Here is a 16,408-nt window from a genome sequence, read left to right on the forward strand (position 1 = left end):
TTATCATCACTTTTACTTGCAGTATTCATATCATACTATAACTAACAAAAAGTAACGAAAAGGTAGATTTAAACATACCATTCTCATTTTAGCAAAGTTACGAGGCCCAAAATAGATTAGGTTCTGTACCCACTTCAATGAAATGTAGGTCGCTAAATAAAACCAACATAGTACAAAGGAGGTCACACTGGAGGGTGTTAAATCGTTCTCTATGAATCTTAGATAGCACTCATGTCTTCCATTGCACTCAGGACTGAGTGTAATTGAACATGCTACGCAGTCGCTACCTTATTCCAGCTTTCATGTTTTTGACGATTCGCACAGACCACGATTCTGTTAGTGCATTTAGTTTGCTTTATCTAAAGTATGGGAACTGTGGTGGAATTAATCAAAACATATTACACATAACGATGAAATTATGATACAACACAAATGTGTGTAGTTACGTGGTCGTGGTAGCTTACGTTGCAATTAATCGAGACCTATTTTGAAACTTTGCGTACTGTTTAAGACGTCAGTTGAAGAGACAGTACAAACAACGGTGGAGACAGGGATTAAGAGCTACAGTGCCGCTGTACAAAAGAACAGCACAAATGGCGCGGTCTGCAACAGTAAAATTCTGATCTGAAGAATGTAATGAAGAGTGTGGCTGCAGAGGAGGACAGGAGCAAGAATCTGATAGTGTTTGGCCTGAAAGAAGAGGATGGAGAACAGCGTCCAGCTCTGGTTACCGCAGTATTGGAGGAGATCGGGGAGAAACCCCATTTTGAAGCGACTAGAGTCGGCTGGAAGAGGCCAGGTATCACGGCTATCCGACCAGTCAAGATCACCGTCCCAAGCTCAACAGCAGTTAATCAGATTCTGATGAAAACAGGGAGACTGAGGATGGCTGATGCACACAAAGATGTATGGATCTGTCCTGATAGATCCAGTGAAGAGCGTGCAGCAAGGAAGAACGTGGTAACTGACCTGAAGAAGAAGAGGGCTGAACAGACTCATCTCGACCACTACATCCGTAACGGGAAGGTCTGTAGCCGGGTTAAGAAGGCACCATGATGACGTAATTCATGTTTCTCGGACACCGATCAGTATAATATGTACTTGTAGGAGTATTTTAAGAGTTTACGGACGTTTTCTGTATTTGAGAGACAATTATATTATATAAATACATTATTATTTGATTGTTTCACACTTTTCACGTTTCATAATTTTATTACTAGGTGGAGGTGATGTTATTGAGACTTTGGGCGGCCAAAAAACTCCTGTTCTGAAAGTTGTCCTCTGTACTTGTTTCACTGACCCACGCTTTTTAGCATTTATACATTTCGGCCCATTTTATATGTTTGTTCGAATTGCTGTACATTTGTATACTTGCTATTTTGTAAAAGTTTCAAATCAAATCAAATCAATAGTAAGGCGACTGATAATTGTGTGTAAAGTAATTGAGTTTCAGTGTATATTTAACTGAATTGGCATTAATCGTTTTGGATCATCACAAAGGCGACTATTACAGTTTTTCAGGGTATAGTGTAGTCTAATAGTTTGGGTTATGGGTACAGTTTAACATTAATGTTTTGACTTTGAAGCACAAATAGTTTGTCAATAAAGTGGTTATTTAGGGCTATTTGGTAAGTATGGTTTAGTAAGGTTTAGTCTAGGGACATTTTGTTTGGGTTCAGAATGTCACATGACAGATCTACAGTGTTTAAGTTTAATGAAAAGCACTTTGGATTTTGTATCACCTTACTACGGCCTTTGCAAATTTCACTATTAATAACGCTAATTCCTATTGTGGGACAAATTATAATAATATATTTATAGGTATACCTGCGGTAAAATGAAAGTAAATTCAATAATCAATATTACCAACATTGAGCTAGTTATAATAATGAAACCTTACCTCCTGCGGTACAATACACCAAGTGTACTTTAGCCTCTGAATAGCACTGAATGTTAGACCAGCCACCACCTGCAACACAACGCAAATTATAACACATTATAATTTATAACACATTATAACACATTATAACACATTATAACACTGCACAATTCCTTCGTCCTACTCTCTTATTGTGGGGAGCCGACACACAGGTTCACTATTTTTCCTAGCTTTATCCCTCCCTAGTAGCCAGTAGTAACCAGTAGTAATCAGTAGTTACCAACTTGCTAACCAGTAGTAACCAATTTGGTATGTTAATTTGGTAACCAGTAGACAGTAGTAACCAGTAGTTACCAGTAGTATGTATAGTATAGACACACACACCACAACTCGACCCACACACACATCTCAATTATAAAGAGGGTGCGAGTGATTATACCATATTAGGGAGTTGAGGGACACGATATAATAAAAATTGAGGGAGCCACTGGAGCTGGGGGCCCCATTAACGTCATGGTACTTACAAGCCCCATCACTTATACCTTTTAGTGGGGTCACTACAGGTCCTAATAGGACACACTAGAGTGTACGTGTATTTACAGGGATCATAATATATTGATGATTGTAGTGGTGGGGTGACAGTGTACTACTTTCCACTAGAGTCAATAAATCAGAAGACCATACACATGAGGCTTGCTCAAAATATTAATTTAATATGTTACTTGCTGAATAATTAATAATACTTCAATGACCAGTCAAATTTACATGAAATTAATGCCTTCAGATTGTAACTTGAATTATGATTATGAGTGGGACAATCATTGTGTAAGAAAAATTATGATTAAGAAAAATTATGGTCTGCCAAACATAAATACTCATTTGTATTATCTACTGATTCTAAGTTTTTGTTGTTGGTAAAACTTGATTCTCTCTACAATTTTTGTTGCCATGTTATCCATAATAAGTCATAGCTATATCTGGCAAATGCCAACGACCAACCCATTATATATCATAACACTTTAAAACACTTTATGACACAGTAACACCTGTAAAACACTTTATATGACACACTATTACAATCGTACAGATAAGAGATATAAGACTGGAACAACATGCCATTATGTTCACACAACCTGTTTACATCAGTGACAAACATCCACACCTGTAACAGACTGGCGAAGTTGTTGTACTTTCTACAGAGTGTGGCCACGTTTATCCACCGGGTTATGGTTTTAGCACGTGTGCTCGCCGTTTCCCCAGACAACACCTCGCTCGCCACCATGTTGGACATCTTGTCACAGCGCTGCATTATCGAGCAGATGTGAGGTGCCCGTTCTTTGTCTTTCACCCATGATTTGTCAAGGAATTCACTAAGCGATATAAAAGTGTTACAATAAGAAACGTGACATGTTTAATATTTTGCTTCAAATTCAATGAAATCTTATCCTCATTGAACACTAAAATGAATAGTAAAACAACAGCATTTATTAGGACATACAACAACAGCGAAAAAGTGCAGTGATGATTATTCTTACTTGGGTGCTATTTCAGTAAGGGCCCAATGTTCGAGTATGGTGAGTTGTTGAGCCATCACCTCACAGTCCACCGCCAGACTCGACAAACAGCTGTAATCTCCACTCTTGTTGAAGTAGTGGTTGTAGATCTCTCCGATGGGGTACGCTGCGCTTGACGCCTCTTGCAGCGCTAACGACCTGAGCAAGATGTATCAGCCAGCCAGCTCCAAGACAATGTGGTAACCAAGACAATGTGGTAACCATGATAATGTGACCAAGAGAATGTGGTACACGTACCTATGGTATACTATAATAAATAACTTTCTTTAGACTTCACTGAGTATGTAAAACAACAAACCTGTGTATGATATTAACGGCCTTTCTACCGCACTGAGTCATGTTAGATTCGTTGGAGGCTACTTGGTCCAGGAATATCATAAGACGCTGATGAAGAGACGGGTCCGAAACAAAATCCTGAGTGTTGTGGACTTCCTTTAGTTATGTGGAGCTTACAAACTCTTTAGGAACTTGACCATGCCTTATCATATAATCTAGTTACAGGCGGCAATCCATGTCTGAATAAATTAGAAGAATAAACATTAAACAAGCATAATACAGTAAAATCCTGATTTACCGCGGAGCTGGGGGAAAGGAAACAGGCAACAGCCGCTGTGAATCGGAGTTTGCTGTAAATCGGGGTTGTGCTGTAGTTAGGTTGTCAAAGTGATCAATAATTATGCAACTGGTCAATCTAAAATTATCACCTGGTAGTACTTGGAGATCCAACTCTTGATAACGTTGAAAACTCTCATCGCTACTTCACTGTAATACTTAGCTGCCATGAACACTGACTCGGAGCTGTGGGTGCGAGTTTTAGTAGTGGTCATATTTCAGATATTAATATGTTCATAATTCAGTGATAAGAATCATATTATCAGCATAATCATACAAGAATGAAAAATTACATTTTTCTATCCGATCAGAAGTTACAAATTAATTCTCAAAATATTTGTCTAGAAATCCCGGTTCATCTTATTCTTAATAGAGTTCGTGAGTCGTAGTCATGATCTTAATTAACAGTGAAACCGTTAAAATGACGTCATGTCATGTGTTATCGTCAGGTGACGACACGTGGTATCTTGGCACTGACCCAATTGAAGTGAGGGAGTGTCGGGGAGGAGGGGAGTGCTTTTCAAATATGTTGTTCTTTGGAAGGTAGGAGGGACTTTCTGGGACACCATTATCGGGTAACTGAATACACTGAATTAGAAAATCCTGAGCCATGTGGTACGAATGTGGTACGAATGTGGCAGTACGTTTATTACATTATTATTATCTTAACCGTAATATGAATCAATTTTTGTCAATATGCTGACATAAGCTATAGTCAGTAGTCAGTATAGTAGTCAAGTACTCAGTATAGTAGTCAAGTACTCAGTATAGTAGTCAAGCTAAGTTACTCTACCAAGAATAAAATTAAAGCGTCAGTGCTACCAACCTTTCATAATCTTAGATATTATATAATATAATAAAATATAATATTCAATAAAATAATAATAAAACGTTTATATAATATGAATATAAACTTCTATTATAAAAATATAGAACATAAAACAGGAGGAGACACACATTGACAGTTAATAACTTGAACAATTTGTCAAATATTAGTCAAAGTCATACCATATTTGATAAAGGATTTTAAATTTGTTCCTAAATAAAATTCATTCCTATTTATTCCTATTCTCAATTCATATTGAGTAAGTACATCCTTGGAACTTTTCAACTTTTATGCAATCTGAACTTTTAGAGAATTTTCCCTTTGGGTTGAATTTTACTTGGGTTGAAATGTAATCAATTACAACACTACAAATATATTACATGTATTGAGGACGTTACAGAAGGAATTGATTTAATGTAGTCCGAGGAGTCCTAACTCTCCTCGTGTCCCACGATGGCATTTCTCTTGTCTCATAATACATAACTGTTACTTTAAAGTTTAACCAAGTTACCATGGTTACCATGGTAACGTGTAATATGACTGCTACCTAGCCATTAGCCAAGTTACCATGGTTACATGTAAATTACTATTACCTTAGCCAAGGCATCGTAGTAAGTGTTGATGATATACCCAAGAACAGTGTGACCGTCAGTAAAACAGCGATAAGTCAGCAGGAACGTATTCTGAAAGTAATTAACTAATTAATCACACCGAATATGTTTTCGGTTGCTCTCAAAACAGTGCGATTAGTTTTGTAATCGCACCCCCTGGAAAAAAACCGGTGCAATTATGAAAACAATAAGTGGCCGTCAAATAGGTCGAAAGTGGAGTTATATAATTAATAATCGGTTAGGAACCTTTTTCTGAAAGTTATCCCGATTAGTCAGGGTATTAAATTTGTGAACATTTTTTAAATGACTAGTGAAGACTGAAGGTGCATGTTACTCGGCTTGGAGGGGCAAATATGTAATACTTGAAATTTCCATAGTTTCACTATTATACTCGTGTCCAAACTTCAGATCATCATCATAAGTAAATAAAATGAAGCCACATCTCTATTCTCCATTATAAAGGAAATGACAAAAAATGGGAGCTGTTTTAGTTACCAAGAAACAAAAAACATTCAAGAATTCAGAAATAGTACCAACCAAGTATTCTACACCGAGAAATCTGGCGTCCATTAATCTTTCCAACAGCTTGTCCAGACTAGCGTACCTGACCTGAAAAAAATTCGATTATTAAATAATCAGATTAATTATTAAATTATTAAACGAGTATGACTCTTTCATTTTGTGTTATAGCCACGATTACTGATTTTAAAAACTTAACACTTATTTTACTTCGGACATTCCAACAGCCATAATTTGTTACGCAGGAGTTACCAGCCAATTACAGGAAGCCGAAGGATTCAATTATACATTCAAGGCCAGTGACAGTTAAAGGTAGTTTGTACCATAATTTCTTCGCCCGAGACTTCGCTGCAATGTGCAGCCCCTCATTTAACCCTCACACCCTATTTTTCGAAGTTTCGAGCATTCAGCAGACAGCTGAATGGACGGCCACGGGTGGCTACATAGACCACTCAGGATTCCTGAGCTGAGTGTTAACGACCTTCAACCCACCGCTGGTGGCTCAGCGGAGAATCGAACTTGGAACCCCATGAAATGCGAGCAGGCGTCCCAACTTAAGACTTTAAGATAGCAGTTCTTTCGTCAGTGGCAAACTAAAAATCTTCGGCCCAAAGTAATCAATTCTCGTAATATTATTCTGGGTCCACGTGTAACGATGAGTCCAGATCTTGGCGAGGCACCCGGTGTCTTTCCTGTCCAATTATATAATAATTATTATCTTTTTTCAATGTAATTACTTATAACCCAGACTTTCCACCAAGTGTATGACCTTACTGCTATTCATTCAGTGAAACTGTTTTGTTCATAATTCTCATCCCCATTCACTTACAAGCTTATAATTAATCATTGTTGTTAAATCATTAATTTTTTTATATAATTACTTTCTGAGAAACGTTAGTCCCAGTAAGTTTGTCATGTGTCGGACACTTAGTGCCCTCCGCTTAGTTTCACGAGCATTTATTGGTTAAATGTTTTTTAGTTGTCCTGGTGATGGCCGGTGCTCAAATAAAAGTTAAAACGTCAACTCCAATGGGAGCGTAAATAAGTCTGTCCTTAGAGCTTAGGTTAAGATATTTGGAGATGCTACAGATAAGAAATTGCGTTCTTTTATTACTTCATTTGAAACCCCGTGTTTCAAAATTGCCACCAAATGTATTACTTTCATTCAGTGAAAGTGAAGCTGCTTAAAGTGTATAATACATAGTAATAATTCCTTATTGTTGTTTTATCATTAATGGCCTCATTATAATTTTTTTCAGAAATCTTAGTCCCAGCAAACCGGTCACGTTACTGAGTTTCGCGAGTAATTCTGTCAATTTCTCAATTTCTGACGAAAGTGCTTTTAAAGTGTTAAACACCAATAAGTGTCAAAGTGTTAAAGACCACTGAAAAACAGAGGTTTTAAGCACTTTAGGAGGTTTCTATCTAGGGGCCGGCGATTGGTTCTAATGGTTCCTAATGGTTTTCAGGGATAATTCTTGGCCCCAAAAGAGATTTGAATTAAAGAATTTCATAAATGGCTGTTAAGCACATTTATCAGAAAGCGGCAGAATTATTACTATGTCGGTGCTCAAATAAAACGCTAACTTCATAGTGAGCGTGAATAAAGTCTGCCGTTAAAACTTAAATAAAGATATTTGAAGATGCTTCTGATACGAAATTGCGTTATTTTATTATCTCATTTGAAACAATAGTATTTTAAAATTGTTTAATGTTGTAAGATTTCAGATTTGTTGTAAATTTGCCAAACATAGTTAGATAGTTTTGAGTTGGAAATTGGAACATGTTTATAGTTGAGTTATCGGCTACATTTTCACTGCACAGCTTATCAATTGAATTAAAATTTACTTTTTATCACCTCCCGATAATTGCATTAACAATTTGCGGGATGTTGCATAACTTACTTTGATTCTGGGCAAAATTTGTAGTGTTCGCGTTTATTGCGGAAAGGAAAAGGCTGTTGTCAGGATAAGGATAAAAGCCTTTTTCTTGTCGCAATTAACGGGAACATCAATTTTTCCCCAGAATCATTACAACAATGTGTCTAATATATAATGTTCCGGTCCTGATACTACATAAATTACTTTGGTAGATTATACTCACTATAAAGAGACATTCTACAAACTTAACCATAGTTTTCGAGCTCTGGCATTTACAGTTTATTACTTCACGATCTATAAATGCACGAGACAAGAAATTGGGTGACTCAATCCTTTAAAAATATCCATTAGCGCATAAGGGACATTATTGCACAATCTTTAAATTCACGAGACAAGAAATTGGGTAATTTAATCCTTAAACAATATCCGACAAAAATGTTTATTCGTTATGCAAATATTGCACCCATGGTTCCTTACTCCTTAGCAAGAATTTTGCCTAGTGATTTGCCATTTAATTGCCGCTGGTAGAATAGTTAAGTTGTGAGAAGAATAGACAATAGGAATAGACCCTACTCAGTGGAAGCATTGTCATCTGTAGAATATTTTGAAAATGCTCTAAAGACATTTTATTTCCACCTAGTAGCGTTTGGTAATATTCCTAATATTTGCCCACAATGTCTGAACTGATATAAAAGTGCATAATTTTGATAATTTTATACTAATATTTGTCCATAAATAAACTGATAAAGAAGTGCATAATCTTGCTAATTCCACGCCAAGTCTCGCTTGAATGACTTAAATGTCGAAGCGTGTAATAAATGTTAGAATTTATTTACAGTAGACGAATCCTTGGCAAGAGTGATTTGCCGTCAGATTGTATTCGAGATATTTTCTGCGATCATATAAATTGCTATTAAACGGTGGGTTATAACTAAGTGGGATATCAGCTTGTGGGATATCAGCTTGTGGACGTGGTGGCACAAACTGTATCTTGCTCGGTGTGACGGTGGTACTGTTAATCAACTCTGACGGTGTTAATCAAGAGAATCGAGACCGAAAAGCTCTTAAAAGCTTTTACTTTATCCGATAGGCAACGTATTCTTAAATTTCTTTGAAAAACGTTTCTTAGAAATAAGTTCATTCTAGACTATAAAAAGGCCACCTTACGAGAATTCACAGATCGATTGCAGTTCCCCCATACTCTCAGACAGGTTGTGCAATAAGTAACGATATTAAATCATACATCGAGCTAATCTCGGGTTTAATATATTTTGATGAAAGGAAATGCTTTTGAATCGCTTTAGCAAATATTTTTGTTCACCCTCTCTAGAGGCCGTATAATTAGCTGTTTCTAATGATAATAATGATGTTATAATAATAGAATAAGATATTATAATTTGATAGTCGGGGAAGAAATAAGATATTATTTAAAACACTCTACGCATCACAATAATATTTTTTATTTTCAACCATCAACGCAGCATGGCAACGTCTCTACTATATGCCGACCTATGGCAATAAAGTAGAAGCGTTGTTATTGGTTCAATGTCGAGGATGACTGGTTGACTCAGACAACTCCGACAGCTCAGACAACTTTGACAACTCTGACAAGGTTAAATTATAACCTTGTCAGAGTTGTCCAAGTTGTTAACCTTAGGTTATATAACTTGATCCGTTTAGAAAATGTCATTATGTCCTTTGCAACAGATCTGAGCCATTTTATCTTGTTGGCATTAGCTAGAGCTTTTGATACTTGTTCATTTGAGTCCATTTGTACTCTAGGCACGATCTTTTCGTCATCATCTTACCCAAAGTCTCCCACTGCAGATGGTAAGGCCTTCATTTTTACAGTTATGTTAAATAGCCCCTCGTGTCATATGCTTTGCATCGTGTTATCATACCCATCAAATGTTGTCACCTATCCTCACTACCAGTTTCACAATCTCTCCCAAGGAACAAAAATGTTGTTTACTTTTTCATGTCATTTACTCATAGTTAGACAGCCCTGTGAGCCTAGATGTATAACGGCTAAAACGAGTGAGATAAATTGGCACGAGCTCTAAACCTCTAAGTTGTGACAAAATAACTGATAAGTTCCTGCTAGCAGCTGGCTGCTGGACCAACAGCGATAAAACTGGAAGATATACTACTGAAATCTAAGTAATCACAGTTCAGTAGTATCAATTATAATATGTCTCCAGAAACCCCAACCAATCCATTATTTTTATAATTTTTGTTTCGTAGATCAACCCAATGCCAACTTGTTATCAGAGTCATCTTTTCTGGATAATAATATTATGTATTATGCATTGATATATTCAGTTCAATTTAGGAATTCAAGATGTGAATTAACAGATATTATTAATGCTATTTTTTAAAAGATGAAGATTGTGTGATGGTTAACGGAACAGAAGAGGTGGACCTGCATCTGGAGTTCCTGAGGTTCGTCTCTGGGATAGGTTTCAGAACCTTCCAGCAAGACGACAAATACATCACCTACACACTCATAGCTCTATTGACCACTTGCGTCTTCTTCGTCATCTTTCTCAACTCATTCGTGTTAAACTTTTACAGGGAGAAGTTTTCTGAAACAATACCATTTCTATTCATTCTCGTGGCATTGGGGGACATGGCAACAGGGATCGGTGGAATCTTTAACATAGTCTCTCTGATTGCCTACCAACATGTTGACTTCCCTCCGGAGGATCCAGGCTTTGTTGATCCTCATTTCAAACATCTGGTAACAATTAACTACGTATGGTGCAACGTGGCGGTGAAAATGTCTGTTTTTGTGAATGTCATTCTAGCAGTGCTGAGAACAGTCGCAATTGTTAACCCCTTCCAAAGATTCAACAGAAGGCTAATAACACTGTTCTCGTTCCTGTACCTGACACTATGGGTCCTGATACTCGCAGGTGAGGTGTATTTCACCCAACATTCCATAAACCAAGGTTGGCAGAAATACCTTGATAAATACAGCGATCACCCCAACTTCAGCAACAACTCCAAGATGTTCATGTACGTCTGGTACTTTCTCTTCACAACCGTACCTGGATACATGCTCTCTTTGGAGGGGTTAGCACAGGTTGAGCGGAAACTGTTTTGCAGTGACAACGTTACCTGTTCTTACCACTTCTGCTACGAGCCCCCACGCCCCCCAGCCATGAGGGATGCTCTCTTCGATAACGAGGGTTGTGAACAGTTCTTTGGGTTCTTCTGGTTGATTGCACCAAACGTGCTGCCAGCTCTGGTAGTCCTGATCTGCCTAGTCGTTATCATCGGAAGACTGCAGAATGTGGAAGTCGATCAAGCAGCTTCTGTGGAAACATCAGTAGCGAGAAAAACTACTGTGTCAATACTGCTGATCTCAGTCGTGTACATCGTTTGCAACACCATCTCTTTCTTCTTCGTCGTCCTGATCACTTATACTGGAGATTACATTGTGATCTTTGATCCTGACAAAGTTAGAACTTTTTACTGGCTCATGTTTGGGTTTCAGAATGGGGTCCCGCTACTGAGTTCCCTGATGAATCCTGTGATCATGATAAGTAGAGGAACTGCTGTGAGGAAATCGTTCAAACTGATGCTCCGATACAATCCCAGTGAATGATGACTACATGATGCTCTGATACAGTCCCAGGGAATGATGACTCCATGATGCTCCGATGCAGTCCTAGTGAATGATGACTCCATGATGCTCCGATGCATTCCCAGTGAATGATGACTCCACGATGCTCTGATACAGTCCCAGTGAATGATGACTACATGATGCTCTGATACAGTCCCAGTGAATGATGACTACATGATGCTCCGATGCAGTCCCAGTGAATGATGACTACATGATGCTCTGATACAGTCCCAGTGAATGATGACTACATGATGCTCCGATACAGTCCCAGTGAATGATGACTCCACGATGCTCCGATACAGTCCCAGTGAATGATGACTTCATGATAATCTCAATCGCTAGTACAGTATAATTTTTTAAACTTCTTAGAAGTTTCATGAACTTATTCAATTATTTAAATAATCTACACAATTTCAAAATATGATAACCTGTACAGTGTACATAATATTATGTATAATCCCAATCATATTATATAATATACAATATCCGTTTTCTGTTAGTATAATTTAAATATTTATTATAATATGATGAATGTGTGTCGTGTGATTTGCTATGCCTAGAATTTCTGATTATCTTTTTTCTTTTGAACGCTGATGCCTAATGTTATTGATCTATAATACATTCATTATTATTGTGTATTAAATATGACAGAAAGTGTAAAAATGTAAAATCTACATAATTTCATTATAAGTATTTTATTTGTCTATCCCCGGGAATATAACCCAGATAACAAAACTTACCGGCAGAGAATGATCCGTATCAAAGTGTTCCTCATAGCAAATACTAGCAAAACGGACTGGCCTCAAGGCAGCCTCGTAGCATTCCGAGCGATCCTTGGGTATCCGGGCGATATACTTGACATTTGTACCGCAGTTTGTGAAGATTATTTGGTAGTAGTAATGCATTAATTGGTTTACATGACCTGTTGAAGTGGTGGGTGATGGACACGGGTAAAGCAGAAAGCTGTATATTATATATATAAACGATGTAAACGGTCTAAGTATCGTTGTAGTCACAAGCAACAGAAAGCAATTTCGAGAAAATCGAACAAGACCAAATTATACTGAAAGCTTTTGCTCTTTAAATATCATAAATAGATGGCTGGTCAAAAGTGAACTCTCGAATTCGTTAATCCTTTTAAAACGGTCTATAACAATTTATATCATTTGCCACAATATAATATTTACACTCCTACTCAGCAACATTCTTATTCCATACCAAACACAAATTATGAAAAGTTTTTGACCTGATTGATTGCAGATTTAACTAATTTAACTCATTAAAGCAGCAAGTGGGCAGGAGATAGAGCAAGTAGATGACTTTGTCTACCTTGGAAGCAGAATAATGAGTGCGGAGAAGGACTTTGATGTTAGGAAAGCAAAGGCATGGGGGGCCTGTCATCAGTTAAAGACAACCTGGAAGTCTGGAATGCGCAGGGACTTAAAGATCCGTGTCTTTCGAGCAACGGTTGAGCCCGTACTCCTGTACGGCTCTGAAGCTTGGACGATAAGCCAATCCATGACTAAGCGGATCAATGGATGCTACACTAGAATGCTCCGGATGGCCTTGAACATACGTTGGCCACAAATCATCAACAACAGTGATTTATACGGCAACATCCCCAAGCCATCAGCGATGATAGCCTCCAGAAGAATGAGACTGGCTGGACATGTAGCCAGGCATGACGACCTTCTGGCAAACCAACTTCTGTTCTGGGACCCTCAGCATGGATACAGGAGACCGGGGAGGCCCCACTTTACGTTTCTGGACATGCTAAAGAAGGACACCAGCCTTTCCTGTGTTGAAGAGATAAGATCTGTTATGCTTGACCGCGACGTGTGGCGAGGAATTGTAGTTGCTCGGACCAAGAAGCCGACTTAAGTCGTCAGTTAACTAATTTCACGGTGGCAGACTAGCCCGCAGCACAATATCGTTATTGATCATGGCTGCAATCACTACTGGCGGGCGGCTAAAAGATTGAAATCATGCTGCTGAGCAGCAGCTCAGCTACATGATGCTCTGATACAGTCCCAGGGAATGATGACTCCATGATGCTCCGATACAGTCCCAGGGAATGATGACTCCATGATGCTCTGATACAGTCCCAGTGAATGATGACTACATGATGCTCTGATACAGTCCCAGTGAATGATGACTCCACGATGCTCTGATACAGTCCCAGTGAATGATGACTACATGATGCTCCGATACAGTCCCAGTGAATGATGACTCCACGATGCTCCGATACAGTCCCAGTGAATGATGATTTCATGATAATCTCAATCGCTAGTACAGTATAATTTTTAAAACTTCTTAGAAGTTTCATGAACTTATTCAATTATTTAAATAATCTACACAATTTCAAAATATGATAACCTGTACAGTGTACATAATATTATGTATAATCCCAATCATATTATATAATATACAATATCCGTTTTCTGTTAGTATAATTTAAATATTTATTATAATATGATGAATGTGTGTCGTGTGATTTGCTATGCCTAGAATTTCTGATTATCTTTTTTCTTTTGAACGCTGATGTCTAATGTTATTGATCTATAATACATTCATTATTATTGTGTATTAAATATGACAGAAAGTGTAAAAATGTAAAATCTACATAATTTCATAAGTATTTTATTTGTCTATCCCCGGGAATATAACCCAGATAACAAAACTTACCGGCAGAGAATGATCCGTATCAAAGTGTTCCTCATAGCAAATACTAGCAAAACGGACTGGCCTCAAGGCAGCCTCGTAGCATTCCGAGCGATCCTTGGGTATCCGGGCGATATACTTGACATTTGTACCGCAGTTTGTGAAGATTATTTGGTAGTAGTAATGCATTAATTGGTTTACATGACCTGTTGAAGTGGTGGGTGATGGACACGGGTAAAGCAGAAAGCTGTATATTATATATATAAACGATGTAAACGGTCTAAGTATCGTTGTAGTCACAAGCAACAGAAAGCAATTTCGAGAAAATCGAACAAGACCAAATTATACTGAAAGCTTTTGCTCTTTAAATATCATAAATAGATGGCTGGTCAAAAGTGAACTCTCGAATTCGTTAATCCTTTTAAAACGGTCTATAACAATTTATATCATTTGCCACAATATAATATTTACACTCCTACTCAGCAACATTCTTATTCCATACCAAACACAAATTATGAAAAGTTTTTGACCTGATTGATTGCAGATTTAACTAATTTCACGGTGGCAGACTAGCCCGCAGCACAATATCGTTATTGATCATGGCTGCAATCACTACTGGCGGGCGGCTAAAAGATTGAAATCATGCTGCTGAGCAGCAGCTCAGTTTCACGTTTATGCCTTATATGGAAATAGAAAACCTACTGTTCAAAACGGAGCTATGTTCGAGGAATCTGAAAATCTGTCATTTTGATTAAACTCTACTGTATCATGATTCATAAACCAGCGATGGGAGGAGTAGTCAGGTGACAGTTTTATTCGTCGAATATCACTAAGTTCTAAAGTTGTAAGTATGAATTACTTTTTGCTTTAAATGAACTGTTAATCTTTAGAATTGTGCTAAATGCGCTAAATGCGTTAAATACGTTAAATGCACAGTGCTTCTCTGACTATGACTATAAATTGATTGTGACGACTGGTGAACGTCAAGTGAACGACTGATTCTTACATCAGCGTAATAATCAGACGACAAAGTTCCCTAAAATGTTTGGAATTGTGAAAGAATGAAATATGATCAGTCCGCAAAAAGGATCTGGTTGATGTGCGATCAGGATCAAAACTTCAAAAGAAAGATAAGAGGCAAGCTCGGCAAAGCCTTTAAAATTTACTCCATAAATGACTTTCAGTGGGGACCACCCGCTATACTACTCACTTAGAAAGTTTGAACACCTTAACAACTATCCAAGGTGGAGAGAGGACATTAAATCTAAACCAATGGCAGCAAGATAAAGAGCAGGTGTGTCTTCTCCTTCACCCCTCTTAGATCGGTAAATCAACTAACTCTTTGTACAGTTGATAAACCAGCGATGGGAGGAGTAGTCAGGTGACAGTTTTATTCGTCGAATATCACTAAGTTCTAAAGTTGTAAGTATGAATTACTTTTTGCTTTAAATGAACTGTTAATCTTTAGAATTGTGCTAAATGCGCTAAATGCGTTAAATACGTTAAATGCACAGTGCTTCTCTGACTATGACTATAAATTGATTGTGACGACTGGTGAACGTCAAGTGAACGACTGATTCTTACATCAGCGTAATAATCAGACGACAAAGTTCCCTAAAATGTTTGGAATTGTGAAAGAATGAAATATGATCAGTCCGCAAAAAGGATCTGGTTGATGTGCGATCAGGATCAAAACTTCAAAAGAAAGATAAGAGGCAAGCTCGGCAAAGCCTTTAAAATTTACTCCATAAATGACTTTCAGTGGGGACCACCCGCTATACTACTCACTTAGAAAGTTTGAACACCTTAACAACTATCCAAGGTGGAGAGAGGACATTAAATCTAAACCAATGGCAGCAAGATAAAGAGCAGGTGTGTCCTCTCCTTCACCCCTCTTAGATCGGTAAATCAACTAACTCTTTGTACAGTTATGTCATTGTGCAATGTGCATATTATATATAAATATATTCTACTATCTCATCATATCAATCCTCAGACGCAACAGATTTAATCGCGCTCTAGTTTCGCAATCAGTAAACACATCTCGTTATGTCCTGCACAGGGATTAATTATGGAGTCCTTGTGACAAGTTGAGATGGCACAGTTTGCAAATTTATAAAACGCCGCCTAAAGGTAGTGCAGATCGAACCAGCCTATAATGACCACGGTAATTATAAGAAAAGCTTTAAAATAACCTTGATCATCAAAAAGCTTTATA

The 16,408-nt window shown here is 37.7% G+C and overlaps 2 protein-coding genes across 5 annotated transcripts in view; both read right to left on the reverse strand.

The window, feature by feature from the left end:
* The window catches only part of LOC134823331 (uncharacterized), an 87,279-nt gene that overhangs the window by 63,867 nt on the left and 7,004 nt on the right, over positions 1-16,408 (reverse strand). The window lies entirely within an intron of this gene.
* Positions 1-16,408, reverse strand: part of LOC134823231 (ras-specific guanine nucleotide-releasing factor 1-like) — a 60,486-nt gene that overhangs the window by 3,927 nt on the left and 40,151 nt on the right. For 2 of the 4 annotated variants that reach the window (XM_063834649.1, XM_063834637.1), the window contains 8 exons: positions 6,040-6,111; positions 5,485-5,574; positions 4,544-4,644; positions 4,158-4,251; positions 3,752-3,867; positions 3,415-3,591; positions 3,042-3,249; positions 1,901-1,969 (listed from right to left, as the gene is read on the reverse strand). In XM_063834649.1, the coding sequence (XP_063690719.1) occupies positions 1,901-1,969; positions 3,042-3,249; positions 3,415-3,591; positions 3,752-3,867; positions 4,158-4,251; positions 4,544-4,644; positions 5,485-5,574; positions 6,040-6,111 (927 nt within the window). Of the gene's footprint in view, positions 1-1,900; positions 1,970-3,041; positions 3,250-3,414; positions 3,592-3,751; positions 3,868-4,157; positions 4,252-4,543; positions 4,654-5,484; positions 5,575-6,039; positions 6,112-16,408 lie in introns of all 4 variants that reach the window. The other 2 variants (XM_063834642.1, XM_063834630.1) reach the window with 1 other exon arrangement.

The sequence above is a fragment of the Bolinopsis microptera genome, chromosome 1 (assembly GCF_026151205.1).
Source record: "Bolinopsis microptera isolate Bmic1 chromosome 1, MBARI_Bmic_1.0, whole genome shotgun sequence".
In the NCBI taxonomy this organism is placed as follows: domain Eukaryota; kingdom Metazoa; phylum Ctenophora; class Tentaculata; order Lobata; family Bolinopsidae; genus Bolinopsis; species Bolinopsis microptera.